Source organism: Bicyclus anynana, chromosome Z, assembly GCF_947172395.1.
Source record: "Bicyclus anynana chromosome Z, ilBicAnyn1.1, whole genome shotgun sequence".
Taxonomy (NCBI): Eukaryota; Metazoa; Arthropoda; class Insecta; order Lepidoptera; family Nymphalidae; genus Bicyclus; species Bicyclus anynana.
Genome location: NC_069110.1, coordinates 14,514,359 through 14,535,736, shown reverse-complemented (window position 1 = coordinate 14,535,736; position 21,378 = coordinate 14,514,359). Strand labels below are relative to the sequence as shown.

Below are 21,378 nucleotides of genomic sequence, written 5' to 3'. Positions count from 1 at the left end.
TTTATCGTAAGTGTAAAAACTTTTTGAGTTAAATGATAGCAAAAAAAAAATAGAATCTTACCTCATTGTAATGTTACTAGCAGACATCATGCGGTTTCTCGCGTGTTATTCTGTTCCCGTGGGAATACAGGGATAAAATATAGCCTATGTTCATCAGGGATAACATACTCATAGGATTCTAATGGTGAAATAATTTTACATATCCTTTTGTCCATGCTATTCAATAGAAAAAATCAAATCTTTTCTGTTTAAAATAACAGTATGGATTATTTTTTATTTTTAACAAAAATACTCTGAATACTATTTATAATAAAACAATATAAAATTAGCTTATTAATGTTGTTTATGCTAAGTTCTACAATCGTAATTTTTTATCATAAGCAGAATTGCAAATGCCTAAATGTAATAAAATTCCTTGAAAAAAGAACAAAATTGTTCTAATAAAATTATCCTAATACCACAAAAATCCTGTAAAGTTTTGTTCTTGTCGGTTACCATAGTTTAGTGGTTACGGTTGATTTGTTTACAAATGTCCATTGACAACAATGTTAAACGTATCAAATCATATAAAAATAAAATTGAATTTATAGAAGATGATGTACATAAAAAAATCGAGGAATTACAGAATAAATTGCAAATGGTAATGAAATCAAAATGTCATTGGTATAGATGGTGATTTCAATAGAAAATTTGTACCCCTCTTGGTGCTGCCCCTAGTGGATATTTTTAGTATTTTTAGAAGAAAATGGCTTGTTAGTTTAATTAGTAATTTAAAATAATTCTTACTAGAATATAACTCATATTCTAAATGAATTTAGGTGATCAGATAATATAATAAAATATTAAAAGCGGGTCATCTAATGTTAATTATCCCTGTCTTGTAGAAATGCAGCACATTATTCGCTCCTACTGTGTTGTAAGGGCATTCAACAACATTTTATCTGCCCCTTAAAGGAGAACATACAAACTTCTTAATTTATCTACCTATATATATATATATATATATATAAAAGAAAGTCTCAAGAATGGCTCGACAGATTTGGTTGAAAATTGGTGGAGAAGTAGCTTAAAACCAGGATACAGATATATATAGATATAGATATAGGATACTTAGGGTATGGGTAGGGTAGGGTAAGTTAGTTTAGGTTACATTAGAACAAAAATGTAAATTTTGCTATTCTTATATACAAGTATTTTAAGTTGCAGGAAAGTTGTTCATAGTTCATAGTTCATCTTAATTTACTTTTTACTGTAAATTAAAACAGTATGAGTAAATAAACTGAAAGAGTTTAAAGAGTATAAGCCTGCAGAATTTTTGTTATTCCTGCGACATAAATAATCCTATTTTTATCAAATTTACACTTGGGCTAATTTTGCCCCAGTTTCACTGCATAGTATAAAACAAAGTCGCTTTCTCTGTCCCTATGCACGCTTAAATCTTCAAAACTACGCAATGGATTTTGATGCGGTTTTTTTTAATAGATAGACTGATTGAAGAAAAAGGTTTATATGTATAATAACATCTATGGTTCCCGCGAGATTTGTGAAAAGCTGAAATCTACGGACGATATCGCGGGCGTCCGCTTGTTATGTATAAAGTTTAACAGTATTAAAAAAAATATAAATGTTTACAGATTGTGATAAAAGGTCAAGTTCACGGCCAGGCAGGAGAGAACCAGATAAATCTAATAAACGGACAAACAATACATCTGATAGGTATTGGAACAGTGGGAGAGAGGAAGATGGTCATGACAGAACAAGACCAAAGCGCCCAATGTCCCAACATGACGGGAAAGGTATTTTACAATTCAATGTGTTTTTGTTTTTTTTTTTTTTAATTTCAATTTTTTTTTTCCAAAAACAATTTAGAGTGTCTTCTCACTTGTAAATGTTTTTCACTTCACTTGTGTAGTCCAGTCAAATTAATCCTTATAATAGAAGTAAAGTTACAATATTTCCAACAGAGCTAAAAATTGGTACCGATGTTCAGAATACTATAATAAATGAATATTTCACATTCCTTCAAAGTCTTATTTGACTGGATTATGTTTGTTACGTTTAAACTTATCATAGAAGTCCCCAGATTTCAGTAGAGCAAAGCATGCTTTACAATTCCAGGCTTAGCTTAATTTGACTATAAAAGTTAAATAAAGTCTGATAAGTAGTTAGAACTATTAGCGTGAACTGTATGTATATACATATGTATATGTAATATTATAACACGAGTTAATTAATAATACAATCAACAGCGTGCTAAATTTTGTCAAAGTCTTTTGAGCAACATAATTTTCGTAATAAACTTGCAAAATCTTACTAATATCAAAAAAATACTGATTTTTTTTGTGTTTCCTGATCTCTGGTTAAGGAAAATATTCAAAGGAAGCGTCGAGAAATCGATAAAAACAAAATTGGTATTCCCTCTTTGAATTAGAATTGCTAATCGCATTTGAAGAGTAACTGTATACAAATTGAGAACAAAGTTTATCAGGTCATCTATTTGTAATATAAATAGAATACAGATCAAATCTTGTCTACAATTCTATGTAAAAAACTGAATAGGTGAAATAATACACGTGTAAGACTACAATATGTATGATGAGTCGTGATATCCTAGTGGATATGACCTCTGCCTTCAATTTGGAGGACATAGGTTCGAATCCAGTCCAAGGCTTGCACCTCCAACTTTTCAGTTATGTGCATTTTAAGAAATTAAATAGCATGTGTCTCAAACGGTGATAGGAAAACATCGTGAGGAAATCTGCATACCTGAGAATTTTCTTAATAGGGTAGTTGACTCATATCAGGTTTAATAAAAACAATATTAATTTCGTGTAGTATTAATTTCGTATGGTATTGATATCAATTAATAAAAGTTAAGGATTTCTTATAAAACTTAATTTAAATATCACACGAATTTTTTCAAATTTCCCAAACGTCAAAAACGCTGTCGTCCATTTTGTGACGTCACTAATACACTTAATGTACGAAATGTCGAACTTAATTGTTAACTAATATTTTTGCCAAACACTCCATTTGTATGAAATTTATTATAGTGACGTCATGAAACAGTTGAAATGTAGACTGTCATGGCCGACAGGCGTTTTGGCTCGTATTGTCAAAAATATATTTAAAAATTAAAATTTTCATGTAATCACAAAAAAATATGAAAAAAGTTTTCTTCTAGTAGAACGATAATGAACTATTTCAGACCATTTAAAAAAAAGTGTCAACTAGCCTATTCTCTACGTATGTGAAGTCTAACAATACGCATTAGGCTAGCATATGGGCTGTTAGTTTAACCCCTCTCATTCTAAAAGGAGACTCGTGCTCAACAGTGAGCCAAATATGGGTTGATAATGATGAATGATAATGATGACTGTAATATGTCTTTGTTTTTAGATGGCCAATCTTTACAAGATATGGACATATCCCCGGACAGGAGCACACCAATATCGGAGAACTCGTATGGAGCACGGGAGGGCACGTCTCGTAGTGATGCCAACACTGTTCCCCCAGTTGTCGTGCTAGACAATTCTAACAAACCTGTGAGTGCATTCTTGTATATAAAAACTACCTGGTCTTTACAGTTTCAAGGTCGTAGCTCATTAGACCCTCCCGGGATCCGACCCGCACCGCCTCGCCTCGAGTGTTTAGTATATTTTGTATGGATTTGTATGGGCATGCGCTCACTACATCAACTCCGTACCATCCCTCGACGATAGCTCGCTGTTGACATGCTTGCCTCGCGTGAACCGTGAGTTGACAACGCGGCGTCCATTAGTGGTCGACTTGTTGACGACAAGTGGACGGCTAGGTGATGAGGCGGTGCGGGTCGGGTTCCGGATGGGTGATGGGTTTTTATTTTTTTTTTATAAGTCAATCAAGTCAACTTTTTAAAAGTCTTCAATCTCACCAGAATATTGATTTTTTAATATCTAACAATGGTTGTTAACATTATGTAATTAAACATTATCATTGTCAACCTGCTGAGTAGCTTAGTAGGTATATACTTTCTTACAAAGAGGGAGACCTGGTCCTGCCAAATTAAAATAAGCTGATAATGATGAATGCGGTAATTATTTTGTTTGCAGAGCGGCTCACTATTGGCAGCAGCGTTGCCGCGTATCGTAGGCATGCCACAGATGTCGATGCAGACGGCGGGGCCGAGTGGCATGTGCGCGGGGCCCAGTGGCATGGGCGCCGGTCCCAGTAGCATGGGCGCCGGGCCCAGCGCCGCTAACCACAGGGCGTCGCCGGGGAGCGGCGCGGGGACTCCGCACCGCGACCCGGGCCCGCCTACGCCAACGCACTCTGAGAACATCGACCCTCACGCGCCGCCCATTCACCTAGACAGCGCGCTGCCCAGGAAAAGTGAGTTTGATCCATTCCCATCACTCTTGGGCTTTTGAGCTCCAGTTTCAACACAGGGCTACAGGAAACCAACCTGGAAAGCTTTAATAGGCTAGTTGACACTTTTTTTTTTAATGGTCTTAAATAGATGTGATTACATGAAAACTTTAGTTTTTAAATATGTTTTTGGCATAAACGCCTGTCGGCCATGACAGTCTATATTTCAACTGTTTCATGACGTCACTACAATAAGTCCCATACAAATGGGGCGTTTGACAAAAATATTAGTTAACAATTAGTTCGACGTTTAGTAAATCATGTGTGTTAGTTACGTCACAAAATGGACGACAGCGTTTTTGACGTTTGGAAAAATTTTGAAAAAAACACGTGATATTTAAATTAAGTTTTTTAAAGAAATCCTTAACTTTTATTAATTGATATAGATATATTTCGGACCCTTATTCCATGTACTACATGAAATTAATCTTAGTTATATTAAATTTGATATGAGTCAACTACCTTATTATAAGCTTACGACCTTACTTTACAGTTATTTATGGCCTGACTAGAAAATAAAAAGCCTGGATTGAGGGCGCCACCAGTACTTAGTATGCTTGAAAATTAAATATGTAATATTAAATAATAATAATATGTATTTAATTCTGTGACATGACAAGCTTTTTTATTTTCCTGGTCAGGTCATAAATTTTATTTTATACATAATAAACTCAAAATTTTATTTATTAAAATTTATTTCAATATATTTTTGGTATTATACATAAATATCTACATAAGGTTGCCCCTTGATGTCTCATATACCTTTGATATTAAATTGTGTTTTTTGGTTTTTAATATTAATAATAATAAAGTTAAACAATACACAAATCATTACTTAGCCCCAAAGTAAGTAAGTGTTTTATGGGTACTAAGATTTAGAGTTTGGCTATTGAAAGTAGATACTGAAATCGCGTTAAATATAAAAAACATGCTTTTTTCATAATTTGTTTAATATTGTTTTTTTTTGAATACATTGCTACCTTCTCGTATATTATAAGTATTAAACTCAGTTATTCCAATATGCATTTGCACTATAATTTTCGGAATTTACTCCAGTTTAAATTTGGCGGGCGATTTCAATCTCTACTTTCATTAGCCAAACTCAACTAAATCCCTTTTTAAGAAACTGTTTGAATAGTAGGATTGCATTGCCAATATTTCTGCTTTGCGTTAATTTACTGGGTACTTGACTGTTTTCGGAAATATACTTTATAATAGACATAAAAGTAAGATAAAATAGGTCTCTATTTTATCTTACTTTTACAAAAATTAATAATTCTCAAAATTCAAAAATTACGTGAAATTCACGTAATAACAGGTGGTCACGTGACGTTTGTGAGCGCTGACGACACATTTTATTAAATAAACAAAGTTAACTACGACAATCTAACCCATAAGGCTCTGTTAAACTCATAAGCGTTTCCAATGTTTTCATACTATGACAATCACGTAAACGCAAACGCGAATTTCTAAGGAATTGAAACAGTTGTGCAGTAGTACCAGTAGATGGCGCTGTTTCAATTTCTTAGAAATTCGCGTTTACATTTACGCGGTCGTCACAGTATTAAAACATTAGAAACTTCCACTAGGCAGTCTGTTCTTGTAAGGCACAGATATAAAATATCTTAAATTTTGTATAAATAAAATTTGTATTTACAATTCAATGCAAAATCAAAATCGTACTATTATACCTATGATATCCAACATATGTCAATGTTAATGTCACAACTGTCAAATAGCCAATTGTTGGATCTGTAACATAATAATAAAAAAAAATATATAAAAACATTACACAAATCACTATCTAGCCCCAAGTAAGTATAACCTATGTTATAGTTACTAAAATTCACTTCAATTAATTTCACCCAATGTCCAATGAAATATGTATATATTCCGGTCCATGGCATATGACCTTGCTGAGCAATGCCCCTTCCATTTGAAGATACTTAAAAGTGGGTTGATGAATAAGTTTTTTAACCTGAAATTCAAATACTGCTCGAAAGATGAGAGACACTTTAGTGGTGGACAATACTTTCAGATAAATATTAAAAGACCTTAGCCTCTAAATAAAAAGCATTTGTTTTATTAAAAAATAGCGAGAACATTTTCTAGGTCCTAAATCATCGTCCTCTTATTGCTGAGCGTAAAATAATAGTAGGTATATTATTAACACTTGTTGATATTATTACCTCAGAATACAGAAAACTACAGGTCTGATCTCGCACAGGAATGGAGCAGGTGAAACTACTCTTTTTTGGTGTAGTTTCACGAACAAGCGATTGATTAGTCACCCTGTGTATGGCGTGTTGCGTGACATGCTACACAGGTACAATTTTTGGACACAATGCGTGCTTTATAATGACGGCTGAACGTGGCTTCTGGTGTTTTCTGTATTCTGAGATCAATACAATGTTTTGTTTTTACAGAATTTCTTAGCATTGAATAAGCACCACACTTATATTTTTGAGAAAGTTCCATGAAACAGGATATAATATATTTCCATATATTATATATATATCAGTCGATTTTTCGCTGACTTTGAAACCTCTGGCAGTGGCGAATTCGTAAATTGATCAATAATTGACAATTTCAAATAAAACAATACTGCGAAAAAGAAAAAGCGCGCGAAATAATTTTAACGTGTACACAGATTTGCGATGCACTTTTTTTTAGGCAAAGGCACAAAGGCAACCAGTAGGTTAATACCCATTAATAATAAACCATTAATAACCATTAATAATAAAGTAAATTATAATTTTTGTTTTTACAGAGAAATGCTTGCAATTTTGACTAAATTTCAAATAAAAAAATTAAATATTTATTTGTTATATTTTATTTCCAAAGTTAATTTTATTCATAAAATGCTGAGCATTTTTCTGTCATAAAAACTCATTGCTAAGATTTAAAAAAGTACCGTTAGTTTTTCGACGAATCATCTTGATAAATCGTGCGTTCTTTATTAAAACGAAAACCCGGGCGTTTTACATTATCATACGGCACAAGTTTGTAATGGAATACATTAGAATATTGAAATTGGTGAAAAAAGGGTTAAATACTACTCGTAAATTATACAGGTTGCAGGGAGTATTTCCCACTGGGGAGTATTTCCCATAACTCCAACGTGTTGACGAGTCCTCTTTTAGGAGTCGAACTGCATAACTAATATTTTTTAACTAAAAAATATTTTTTTTTTATGTTTTCATACAAAGTAATTCAAATACCTACTATCCATGTAACACACGCCTTTATTTATTCCTGCATTTTTAAATTTTAAAGTTTGGCTATAAGGATGCATATAAGGCACACACTTTAAGATCTATTTACAAAAGAAATATTATTTACTCCGAAAATATTAAATTAATTTTCGTTAAAGAATATAACCCCAGAGTTATGGAAAATACTTCTCATCACCCTGTATATGTGAGGAATCAAGAGTTTATAATAAATTAATAAAATTTGTTTTTGGGGGAAATTTACAAATTTACTACTGATGATGGTCACATAAGTTAGAACATCCCGAAGTTGTTAGTTTCTGCTAGATATACAACATAAGGATGTCATTATCGCAGATATGATGTCAATATCACATAAATTTTATTAGGAATAATATTATAATGCACAGCGAAATTTAAACTACAACTTAGCAGTTCTTATAGGTGTAATTGTATTGCAGTAATCTTAATCCTTTCTTTTTGTTAAGCTTTGCAGAAATAGTTTAAATTATTGTTATTTGTACTGTTACATTTTGTGACATATATTTTATACTCTAAATGATCATAAAGATATATATACATAAATATATAAAGATTTCCTTTTGTTTTCAGTTGTTTATTGTACTCACTAACCCAACCCAAACCTCCTCTAAACCTTTCTAATAATTCAATTTACATAACTAACTGTTAAAATCACAAACTAACTGTTAAAATCACAAACTAACTGTTAAAATCACACCAAAATCCTTTCAGTAATTATTGAATTGGGGAACAGACATACAGACGCGACATGCATGTATATTTATGTACATGTACATAAATGCATTTATTTAGATTTGTATGTATCCATCCTAACTATTATATAGTTTCTTTACAGAGTCCATGCACATAAGTTATTTTCTTTTTTCTGTAAAATGAATGCTTTCTGTCTATTTACTTCATTGTCTACACAATAGTAGACAATGAAGTAAATAGTCCTCAATCTTGGTCTATTTATATTTCTGAGACCTATAAAATCCGCGCAACGACATATTATCTAGTGAAGTCAAAGTAATATATTCTCGATCAATAATGCAAAACTAGGCTAATTCCGGAAATTTCCGGTTTTATCGACTATGTCATTTTCTATTCACGCGATAATTATGCCGTGGCGCGCAACGGCCTGCTGCAGGCTAATTCACTATCTTTGACGTATGCTAGTTGACATATTATACGAATTGAATTCTATTTAAAAATGTCAATCGGTGATTACTGGTGGATATCAGACAGTAGGTATTGACATTTAGTCAATTGATTTGAAGTTTATTTTAATAGGTTTTTTTTATTTCTTTATTTGGGTTAACAAAAAATAAGATTACAATTCAAAAAAAAATTACTGACATTGAAACTAAATCGTTAAACTAAATCTAAATCGTTACCGTTAATCACAAATTAATATACAAGAAAAGTGAAATATTGAAAGTGATAATAAAGATCAAAACAGTGAATAGGTCAGCTGGTCAGTCTGTAATATTTTTATATGTACGATTGAAAAACAATCCTCCTCCTCGTGTGGTAAAAATAGTTTTTTTTTATATTATTTAAAAAAAAGAATATTTGTCATATCTTTTATATATGACCAATATTCCCAGTATTAAGAGTGGGTACGACGTGAATCATTACTCCTCGGTGATGATTCCGACCACTAACCGTGGAGTTATTGAGTATTCATGCTGGCTTGAGATTAGTTGTTCATGTTGTGTGATGTCTTCGCAGTGGAATGCTTGGGGAGCTATTCGTCAGTGGTGGGATCTCTGCACCACGGAGCGCCCATGCTGACGCCGTCGCTGATAAACTACGTGCGCGCCGACCTCACACCGCACGCTCACGGTTGGCCGGCGGACATTCTCGAGAAGCAGGTCTCTATTTCATATTACAATTTGTGGTGGATTTACAAAACTGAGGTCCTGGGTTCGATCCCCGGCTGGGACGGTTGAGATTTTCTTAATTACTTTTTTTTAAAGAATATTTGCCGTATCTTTTTATAATATGACCACTATTCCCATTGCCCTCTAACTAGTCGGGACCAACAGGGCGGGGATCGAACCACCACCCCTTCGTGATGAGTCCACCGCTCTTACCGTTGAGCTATTGAGGCTTAGGATCGTTTGGTCCAGTCCTGGCTGGCTGGTTCGGCTGTGACTAGTTACCACCCTACTGGCAAAGACGTACAGCCAAGCGATTTAGCATTCCGATACGATGTCGTGAGGAAACCGAAAGTGGTGTGGATTTTCTACTCCTCCTAACAAGTTAGCCCGCTTCCATCTTAGACTGCATCATCACTTACCATTAGATGAGATTGTAGATTGTAAAGAATAAAATTAAAAATAATTTTTATACACACTTACTGATTATAAAGGGCCGTGATAGCCCAGTGGATATGACCTCTGCCTTTGATTCCAGAGGGTGTGGGTTCGAATCCGGTCCGGGGCATGCACTTTCAACTTTTCAGTTGAGTGTATTTTAAGAAATTAAATATCACGTTTCTCAAACGGTGAAGGATACATCATGAGGAAAGGTTTCCTACCAGATACCAGAGAATTTTCTCAATTCTCTGGGTGTGTGAAGTCTGCCAATTCACATTGGGCCAGCGTGGTGGACTATTGGCCTAACCCCTCTCATTCTGAAATCAGACTCGAGCTCAGCAGTGATCCGAATATGGGTTAATAATCATGACGATAATTGCCTTTCGTTGGTCCAGTAACTGCCTTGTTGGTCCTGTGCTTTGGAATGACGAGGCCCTGGGTTCGAATTCTGGGTTGGGCTTATGAGAGACTGAGGTTTTCTCTCTTCCAAGGTATTCAGTTAAATTTCTCAGCCCGGAGTTGGGAAGAGGGTGGTGTTACACCCCTGTGCCTGTGAAAGCATATTAAACCGGTCCCAGTTATTGTCATATACCCTCTCCGATAAGGAGCGAGGCCTGAGCCTCGTGACACGTCGGTTCTCTTCCTACAATCGCAAACGCTTCGAAAATAAAAAATGGTGTGGGAATGACATTCATTATCGACGGGTCACGTGATCAAGTTGTCGATCGGATCTGTCATACCCATACATTTTGTTAGTTTTCGAAGCGTTAGCGTTTGTAGAAAGAGAATCGACGTGCCACCTGGCTTCAGGACCTGCCCCTGTAGCAAAGTGGCACGTCGATTATCTTTCTACGATCGCAAACGCTTCGAAAACTAGAAAAATGTATGGGAATGACATTTGCTATCGATAGGTCACGTGATCAAGATCGATCGATGCCATTCCCATACATTTTTCTACAGTTTTCGAAGCGTTTGCGATTGTAGAAAGAGAATCATCTTGCCATTCGGCTACAGGGGCTGGTCCTGTAGTGAACTGTTAAAATGCTGATAATTATGATACTTTGGGGCTAATATTTGTTTATAATCACCTGCAGGCTAACAAGTTCACAGAGGAGGCTTATCAGCTGGGTTGCTTGCATTGCACCCGGGTGTCTGCCGAGCTGAAGTGCTCGCGCTCGATCGTGCGTCACACGGAGATACAGGCCACACTTCAAGAGCAAAAGTAAGTCTCCATTGTTGTGACGATTCCCTACAATAGAAAATAAAACCAGCCAAGTGCGAGTCGGACTTTGGCTTGAAGTTAATGTACAAGTGATGAAGTTAAAATGAGGAACAAACATACTTACACACTTTCACATGTACACACAAATTTTGGCTTTTATAATATAAGTAGGATATATATTTTTTAAAGAATATTCCCATTCCCCTCCAACTAGTCGGGAAAGACTGTGCAAGGAGTGGGTACGACAACAGACCAACGGGGTGAGGATTGAACCACCACCCCTCGGTGATGAGTCCAACCTCTTACCGTTGAGCTATTGAGGCTTCAAATATTGAAAATGAACGTGTCCATTTCCAGGTTGATGTACCTGCGGCAGCAGATAACGCGGCTGGAGGAGCTCAAGTCGCAGAACTCGTTCATGTCGGAGGACTAGGGTCCGCGGTGGGGGGCGCGCCCGCAGCCGCCCCCCACCGCCGCGCCCCGCGCGACCGTCGCGACCCCCTAACACGAACGTTGTTCATTCCGTTCTCTTTGTATGTAATTTAGGTGAATGACTATTGCTGTGTTGTGTGATTGTTGATTAGTAATCGAGCGTTGTCGTAATCGAGCGTTGTCGTAATCGAGCGTTGTCGTAATCGAGCGTTGTCGTGATCGAGCGCCGGGTTTGGTCAATTCGAGAGTAGGTACGATTCCTTTCTAGCTAGGCGATGTCAGATTTATTTTTAATTCGCCTTGCGTTTGTTATGAATATTGTATAAAAAAAAATACGGCATGAAATAGTTTTTCATCCAATTTTATCCCAATGTGGGATATCGTCTATGAAGGTAGGTATAAGTACTGCAAGCGTTATTTGTATAGTGAACTGTGCACGTGCGAGCTAATCTTCTCATTTTCACTTTGATTGGGTATTTGACGCTAATTTTACTTATTTTAAGTGTACTAAATATTTTTTTATATGTTGTCAATTTTAGGTCATTTTTTAACTAGATGTAAAATTTAATTTAAGTTTTTTGAACTTTAAATTATGCAATGTTTGCTATCCCGCGATAGAATATATATGATCAGCTATGTTGCGTATGTATAACACACATTGGAATATGTTTTTGGACAGAATATGAAGGGGACTAAATAACACAAGAAAGTGTGTTATAATATTATATCTTTAATATTATAGTACAGTTAGTTATGCAATTTTTTAAAAATCTACTATTATGTAATGATAATAAACTTGTAAACAATGATGATAAATAACCAACTTTTGAGTTTATTGCCAGCTCTTCTCAGCTTTCCGAACCGGAGTTTTTACAAAAAATAGTCAAACTTGATAAATCAAAAGTGCCTGTTAACTAAGTGTATGTACAGATAATTGCTGTATTGTCGTTTAAGCATGATTAAAATTTTCATTACTAATTTTATTTTAATTATTATTTTATTATAATTATCATTTATTACATTTTAATTTTACATGAGATAACATTCTCGTGTGTTTAACTTTGTGCATAAAATAAGTAAGTTGTGTGTCAATTTACTTACTAATAATGGGCCCGTATTACCACCACCTTCTACTAATGGGCTACCACTAATCGGCGGCTTTTGCGGTGAAGTATCCATATGTTTTATATAAAAAAAAACAAGATAAGCAGCTAATATTCTGTTTTCAAAGGTAAAATGTACTTCAACACACATTTGTCTCAAAATATTGAGTCTTTACAGTTATAGGATAAACAAATTAAATTCTAACTTTTAATTTTAAATTTTCGCTTAACAATCATGTGAAGTTGACGGTAACAGAAACAAATATATTAGATAGTATTTACGAACTAATTTGATGCTAGATTGTTTTTTTTTTCAAAAATATTATCAAACGTAGTTGGAGTACGTACATATTAAAAGCAAATATATTTTAGTGATAAATCCATTGTTTCTAAATCGTAAAAACGCTAGCTAGTGTTTCGATTTTTCTGATGAGAAGATTAAAATCGGATCGGAATGCTGATTCTGCTTACAAGTATGACAAAAAAAATCAGAACTTATTCGTTGTTCTATACGCGAAGACAGGTAGTCCCTAGTAAATATATATTATGTAAAATGAATTGCTAGGATATCTACTAACAATAATCTTTGGAAATTTTCCAAGTAAACTACTCCAAGCATCCATCTTTTTGAATACATGTTCGTCCTAATTTAGGCTATGCCAATCATACTATAAAAATCATACTATAAAAATAAAAGCACAGATTTTTTTTGTGTTAGTACCGTCGAAGCCCTTTTTGGGAATCTTTTTCGCAAAGTTATAAAATAATTTTATGTCACAATCAGTACAAAATTAACATTTATTAATCCATTTGTGATCAAGAATCAAGCTTGTGTAAGTAAATACGTTTTATAAATTGTTTCAAATTAAATAGGATTGTGTGGCGAATACTCAACAAAAGAAATTACAGAAAACTGTCTTAGACACCTTTGTTCTTTTTGTGTGTGGTTTATACATACAAATACATCCAAAATATATGTATCACAGTTGAGAAATTTTGGCAGTACATTTTAAACAACAACAAACAAAACTAGTCAAAATAAATTGTGTACAGCAAATCACATAATTTTTTTTCATTTGGGAATTCAATGTGTATTTTCATATGCATACTATTGTAGCTGAGTTGTAGTTATTCTTGTTGAATATGTAAATAGTTTAAACAATAGGCTAGTTGACACTTTTTTCAAAGGGCCTTAAATAGTTCTTTATCGTTCTACAATAAATCACTATCGTTTTTAAAAAAAATATTTTTATATTTTTTCAAGACGTGATTACATGAAAATTTTAGTTTTTATTTAATATTATTTATTTTTTATTTTTAAAAGAGGTTAATAAATATGTAAACAACAACATTATCCACGAATTACATAAATTAAGAATTATTCGTTTTTTACTAGTTTTTAAATATGTTTTTGACATTACAAGCCTAAACGCCTGTCGGCCATGACAGACTATATTTCAACTGTTTCATGACGTCACTGCAATAAATCCCATACAAAAGCGTTTGCAAAAAATATTAGTCAACAATTAGTTCGACGTTTAGTATATCAAGGGTGTTAGTGACGTCACAAAATGGACGACAGACGTTTGGAAAATTTTAATAAATACATTATATTTAAATTAAGTTTTAAAATAAATCCTTAACTTTTATTAATTGATATTTATATATTTCGGGCCCTTATTCCATATACTACACGAAATTAATATCTTTTATATTAAATTTGATACGAGTCAACTAGCCTATTGCGTAATAGAATCAACCAATAGTAAGGGTGCAATTAGAGCGATTGCAACCAGGCCATCATACGAGTATAGAGTTTGTTCACTTGAGAAACTTTACTAAGATTGAATATATTTTATGAAGCGTAAAGCGAGCTAAGCTGCGGGCAAAAGCTTGTTATTGTATAAATGCTTCTATGCTCTGGCTATTTATTGCACATGTTTTAATGTAAGAGATAGGCGGGATAAACGGTGTTGTTAATTATTCTCCTAATCTTTCGCATAGCAAAAATATTCCTATTATTAATTAAATCACCAATTTATATATGTTTATATAAGTAGTGGAACATTAGTTCTCGAATGATTAGCAGACAACTTTAACCCGAGATTATAGCCCACCAATTTAAACAAAAAGTGGAAGAAATTTTGAAGTTTTGATGTATTTTTTTCTTGGGCGAGTATTTGATTTCTACCAAATACAAATAAGATTTAATGTTAAATGGTTGTATATATAGAACTAAACTAAAAAAAAAAAAACTAGAAGAGATACTTGTAAGTCTAGCGTCTCTTCTAAATAGTAAATTAATAATTATGATTCAAGAGTTGTAAGTGATTTTTAAGATTTAAATTTTTACTGGATCACTTTTTATTTGTATTTTATATTAAAAATAACCGTTAGTCAAGTACCCAATTTAATAACACAGGATCCTCAATGTTATTGTAGTTATATGTGTTTAAGTAATAATACGGTTCGCTACGCTACCAATTCACGCAACTGGATATTCTAAGAGCCCAAAAATATACAAATGTGAAAGTATTATACAGGGATTTGTACCAAAACTTTAATTTATATCTAACCCATTTATTAAAGCTTATATAAGTGCTAAAACTCCTTTATTTTTAAGAACCGTCAGTGTTCTGAACAATTAAGGCCTATTATGTTATCACTGTAGCCACATTCCAAATAGCCTTTATAACATCGGATTTGAAGCCTGAAGTGCCAAAATGGATGTTATAAACCATATTGGTAACGTAACAGTTTGATTGTCTTTAAAGTTTAGTATTGATCATTTTGGCGGATTTTTAATTAATTAGTGGTCCGTCTTGTTTTAGAAGGAAATAAATACTATTTTGTAATACTATTTGTATTTTTGTACATATCAGATTTCATGACAGTTGGAGTAGTTAAAGCATTATATACAGGCTGCTCGGGAGTATTTCCCACAATTTCAACGTGTTGACGAGTCCACTTATACTTATATATATTCAACTAAAAAATAAAAACTTTTTATGTTTTCATACAAAGTAATTCAAATAATCCCGACTATCCATGTGACACGCCTTTATCTAGCCTTGCATTTTAAAATACGTAAAACTTGAACACGTCATAATTATAAGGACTCGTATAGGGGGCATATTTTAAGATCTATTTACGAAAGAGATATTACTTATCCGAAAAATATTAATTTTGGAAACATATTCCTTGAACATTTTTAATTATTTTTCGGTAAAGAATATAACCCCAGAGTTATGGGAAACACTCCCGAGCACCCTGTATAGTATTTTAAAATCATCGTTTATACACTGGCTGAAAAAAATACCATAAAATCAAATTCCAAAGAGTGTATTAGCTGGTGTACTAAAGTAAGCTTAGCACATGTAAACATTATGCATGTGCTATAAATGTTTTTTTTAGTGTTTTTTCTTTGCAATCTGTCATTAAAAAAAAAACATTCAGCAAATGTCTGTATGTTGGCATGATGCTATCAATGTATGAGATGAATATTTATGATTACTTTTCTGTGTGACGTCACATCTTTCTCTTCGTAGATACTACACAAGTACAGTAATTCGTACACTTTGTTGTGTAAAAATGACAGGTATAAATAATTTACGTATACCAAGTATATTATTGAATATTATTTTGGTTACTCACATGTTTTGGTTTAAAATATATTTCCATTTGAACTCTTTTTGGACTCTTAGAATGTGGGCATTTAAGATCTGCCTATACATAAATATGTGACGCGATTTATAACATATTGTATACCGAGTTATTGGCATGAATAATGTAATTATTATAGTTAGATTATTATGTGTTCTCTATAATTCAATTAAGCTCATGTATATGGGTGTATGAATAGATATCCTGTTTACCAAGTGGGATAGTGATTGTGTAAGGCTACGGTGTTTATAAAGAGAACTGCTACTTTTTTTGTTGGTTATAAAAAAATATATCGTTTTTCTAAATCAATGCGTCAAAAAGTTTAATCTGTAATGCGATGTATAAAAGCGAGTGGAACCGATTGGAAACTTTCGCTTTTAGTAAAATAAGTACACATCAAAATTCCCCACAGCCTCACGCTATTTGATTTACGAAATAACGAAACTGTATAATAATAATAATTTAATTTTAAGTAGATTTGTTAGATGATTTTAATGAAAGCATTCGTTAAGTTTATGATGCGCCTTCAATGATAGGAAACACAGTTTTAGATTCTGATTTTTACTTATTACTATTAGTTCTTCACAAAAGACGCGGCACTTTTAATAAGTATATATTTTTTGTTTTATATTGTCCTAAGTCGTGTGGATCAATAGTTTAACGCGCGCTGACTATCTGTTAGTCGTGTAACACTAGGCATACATCAGATCAATTACTTTTTTAATGCTCCCTAAATTTTTATAGATTTCCATTTTGATGTTACAGCATACTATGTGTCGGACGAACGGGTTGACATCAGAAATGTTACCAATAAACTCTTGAGCGGTAAAGAATAACCTTGAGCGAAGTCCCGGACTTGTAACCGGTGGATGTAGGGTTAACGTTTCTTTAGGACGCGTCAATACTTCCCTTATCTCTCAAGTTACTTTCCCCGTCAATCCCAAAATGATTCATGAAGGGTTAAGCGAGCGGTCTATAGTGCCTATAGTGCCAGCACTCGGCCCTCCAGTACTCCCCACCTAACTCACAGAACACTTCGTACTATCTTGGCTCGTGACAACACAAGCCGACCAATCGAATGACTCGGTCATGCCGACTAGAGATATCGCTGTCTTATTAGTTACTCGTATCTAATGAAAGATGGCGCTGTAATTGTCTAATCCTTCGACATTATACGAGTATATCCAAATTATTTAACCAAAATCTATCTAAATTCGCTATTTGTCCAACACTTATATATCTAAATTATTTTACCAAATCTCAACACATTTATGCCATGTACTAGTATATTGTCTATGTCTAACAGCAAAATGTCACTTTGAGTCTCAGACTAATTATTATTATTAAAAAGGACTGGTATCGCTACCAAATTCACGCTCAAAACGACACGTTTGTCGTTATTGACGTGACAACGTCTTATAATTCGATGAAGCCAGATGCAAACTCGAAAAAAGATGACGTCATGTGTCGTTCCCTCGCTTTAGGGTTGCCAACTTTTTTTTTTACAAAAAATAAAGTATATCTCGCTCTTTCTTTTGAAAAATGCAACCATTCTATTAGTAGTATTTCTGACGTCACGTACTCGCACACATAGTATATAGTTAAGACCAATTATATCTTTTGCATCCTTACACTACACACGGCTATAAATTTCGCAATACAAAATTACACCTGTGTAATTTTTACACACACTAATACAACTTTGTCAAAGACATCGTTTATTTTGTTCCGGCTAAAGAATCCAATTCAATCAAAAGATTTGCAAATTTAAAACAGTTAGAAATATGTACTAAGAAATGAAAACTAGAAGTTGTTAACGGTTTTTACACCATCAAAATACACAAAAAGGCATTTTTACGCAACGACAACAATTACAACTATGAAACATTGAGACAGTTTTTATAAACGGGACTTTGATAGTGTAACTTCTAGCGAGACAGGTCCCTATGTAATTACTCCGAGCATTAAGTCACTTTCAGTCACTTCCATAATCTGGCAAGTGCGTTGACACTCCCATGATATGCGGGGGGGGGGGGGGGGGGGTTTGAAAGTCTGCGCGGGTGTGAAATTGTGCGTGCGGGGAAGTAAAGTGCATCAGTCGTGGGTTAACATCGGGAGTGTTACGAACGAAATTGCCAAGCTTTACAGTGTGGATTTGTTGAGATATAAACATGTACAATGTACATAATATGATCATCAAAATGTTAATAGACAATTTAAAAGTAGATCTGCATAAAAAGTATATAGTAATATTATAATGCCAATGGAAAAATTAGGTTTTTGCCGAAACTGCGATGCATATTTTTAAACCATTCGGTCTGTTTTAATCAATTCTTATATTAATTATTTTGTTATACTTTTATTGTATACAAAAAATATTTCAATAGTATCGAATAATTAATATTGTGAATGTGTGAATGTGCGTAGCGTGGTGTGTTACGGCTATTCAATGTTATGAGAACACAATGTAAACAATGTATCATTGTTATTGCGGCCAGTGTTATAAATGTTTAGTAAATATTATGCAACGACATTCACATTTTATATGATACATGCTCAATGGCGTAGCTATCCAGGGGGCCTGGGGCTCTCAAGCTCAGGGGGCCCCTCAAGCTCAGGGGGCCCTCAAGCTCAGAGGGCCCTTTAATCTTTACCAGAAAAACGGGATCGAAGTGAACTTGGAAAATTTCGCAAACATAAAACTGATGCATATTTTAACTTGATTTACCTAACCTGTTCAGATGGTTGTGGGGCCCATTGTTTTATTTGCAGGGCCCTTGGTTACCTAGCTACGCCACTGTGCATGCTTGTACAATGTACATAGTTTAACTGTCTTAATTGTTCAAATGTTGTGTGTCATCTAATTATGTTGTTAAAGTGACCCTATTGGTATCTTAATTAGTTTTTACCTGACACCTCATCCCGGGAATCTACTTCAGTTGTGGTCCTTACTTCTATCGGCAAGCAGCATTGTTGTGAGGCTCTGAAGGGCGTGGTTGCCATTGTAATAGGCTGGTTGACACTTTTTTTTTAAATGGTCTTAAATAGTTCATTATCCGTCTACTAGACAATTTTTTTTTCATATTTTTTTGAGACGTGATCACATGAAAATTTTAGTTTTTAAATATGTTTTTAACAATACGAGCCAAAACGCCTGTCGGCCAGTAAATTCCAACTGTTTCATGACGTCACTGCAATAAATCCTTTACAAACGGAGCGTTTGACAAAAATATTTAGTTCGCGTTTAGTACATAAAGAGTGTTAGTGACGTCACAAAATGGTTGACAGCGTTTTTGACGTTTAGAAAATTTTAAAAAATACGTGATATTTAATTTAGTATTTCGGGCCCTTATTCCATGTACTATACATAAATTAATATTGTTTATATTAAATTTGATATGCGTCAACTACCCTATCATGGGCACAAGAGGCTTTATTCCTACGCCTCAGGTCTATAAACACAGGGTGACAATTCGTCCGTGTCTTTTGTACGCCCTGCCAAATGTTGCCCTGTGGTTGTGGACGCAATTGATGTACAAAGATTGTTAGAAGCAGGTTCATCTATTAATAATTAAAAAAATCATTATTTTTTTTTCATCATTTTAATTTCATTTTACTATATTCATTTGTCTGAGTAGTTTCAACTGTACTAAGTGTACTAAAATTAGTTTAAAAATATACTGAAAATGTCATCTTGCGTTCATTTATTTAATTATAGATGTATAATAGATGTATTCGTAGGTGCTAGGTAAAAATAATTTCGATATACCTGAATCGTAAACAAGCAATAACAGTAAATTAATAAATTACGTGAAAAGTATCGATCATTGTGGAAATATAGATATATCTAATAAAAATATTAAAAGGTGATCGATTAATTGTTAACGCCTATTGTTGCAGTACCTGACAAAAAAGCATGAGTAATTACCGCCATGTCTCGGGGCGTCACTAACTGTACCAATAATATTAATTAGTAGGTAGACAACTCTGGTCTAGGTCATTTTATTTTTTTAAATATAGGGTTTGCAATAAAAAGAAAATATATATTCTTATTCAATTGTAGTTGCTGAATCGACAATCCATGTATTATATCAGATAAAACGGAAGTACTGTGATATTCGTTCACATAAAGATAGTAAACAATTATACTGTAAATAGGTCTGTGCGGAGCGGTGCCTGTGAATGTGCACGCTGTTTGTAGATCTACATTTATATGTTGATTGTGGACTGTGAGAGTCGACACATTGAGTGGTGTGTACAACCTGGCAAAGAAGAGTAGAAATTTATAGAGGCGCCAATATGGCAACACGAATACGAGAAACGTAACCTCAATAAAAAAACTTTCAAAGCCGACAGAATAATCACTTTTGACAGCATAGACTCTAACAACTGATAAGTTGAATAGTGTTGTAAGAGGGAAAAAAAGTTAATCTTGTTTCTACACTTTTTTGCTATGCTGTATGAGTCGCGAGCGGTGTAGCGCCATCTCGTGGCTTCGAGTGTCGGTGAGTTACGCAGTAGCTGCGGTGCGCTCCCCGCTCGCACTATCACTTTCCTTTTTCATAATGTTACATCGTGACGATTGTTTTCTGATATTGTTCCAAATACAAAGAATTTAATCAGTTTAAATAAAACAGTTTAAAATAAGTATCACTTGTCTCATTTCCAGCCTCAAACCCTTTAATGTAAGATACTATAACATCTGTGACTGCTATTAAATCTGACCATCGATCTCCTATTAAAAAGTGGATGCACAATCAGCGACTCGTAAACCTCCCCACTCAATGAATGCCAAACACTACTTCTTGGCACTCAATTCAAGTAGTCGCATTTGCAAATTGAACCTTAAACTTATTCCTTAAGGTTTGATTTTATTGAATATTGAACTATATTTAAAGGCCTTTAAGTATATATTTTTTTATCAAAATAATTCTAAAACTGTCAAAGAAAAATTGGCCAGTTTATAAGTAAAATATTCTAAATGATTGTGCATC

General features: G+C 33.8%; 1 protein-coding gene across 1 annotated transcript; it reads left to right on the top strand.

Moving 5' to 3' along the window:
• Positions 1 to 1,634: 1,634 nt before the first annotated feature.
• On the top strand, positions 1,635 to 21,032 carry LOC112055625 (WW domain-containing adapter protein with coiled-coil homolog; the record flags this gene model as incomplete). The annotated part of the gene is given in 6 exon segments (XM_052890769.1): positions 1,635 to 1,796; positions 3,400 to 3,545; positions 4,092 to 4,371; positions 9,375 to 9,517; positions 11,059 to 11,186; positions 11,544 to 21,032. Coding segments are annotated over 6 exon segments (935 nt in total), but the record flags the coding sequence as incomplete, so codon positions are not given.
• Between the last annotated feature and the right edge of the window lie 346 nt (positions 21,033 to 21,378).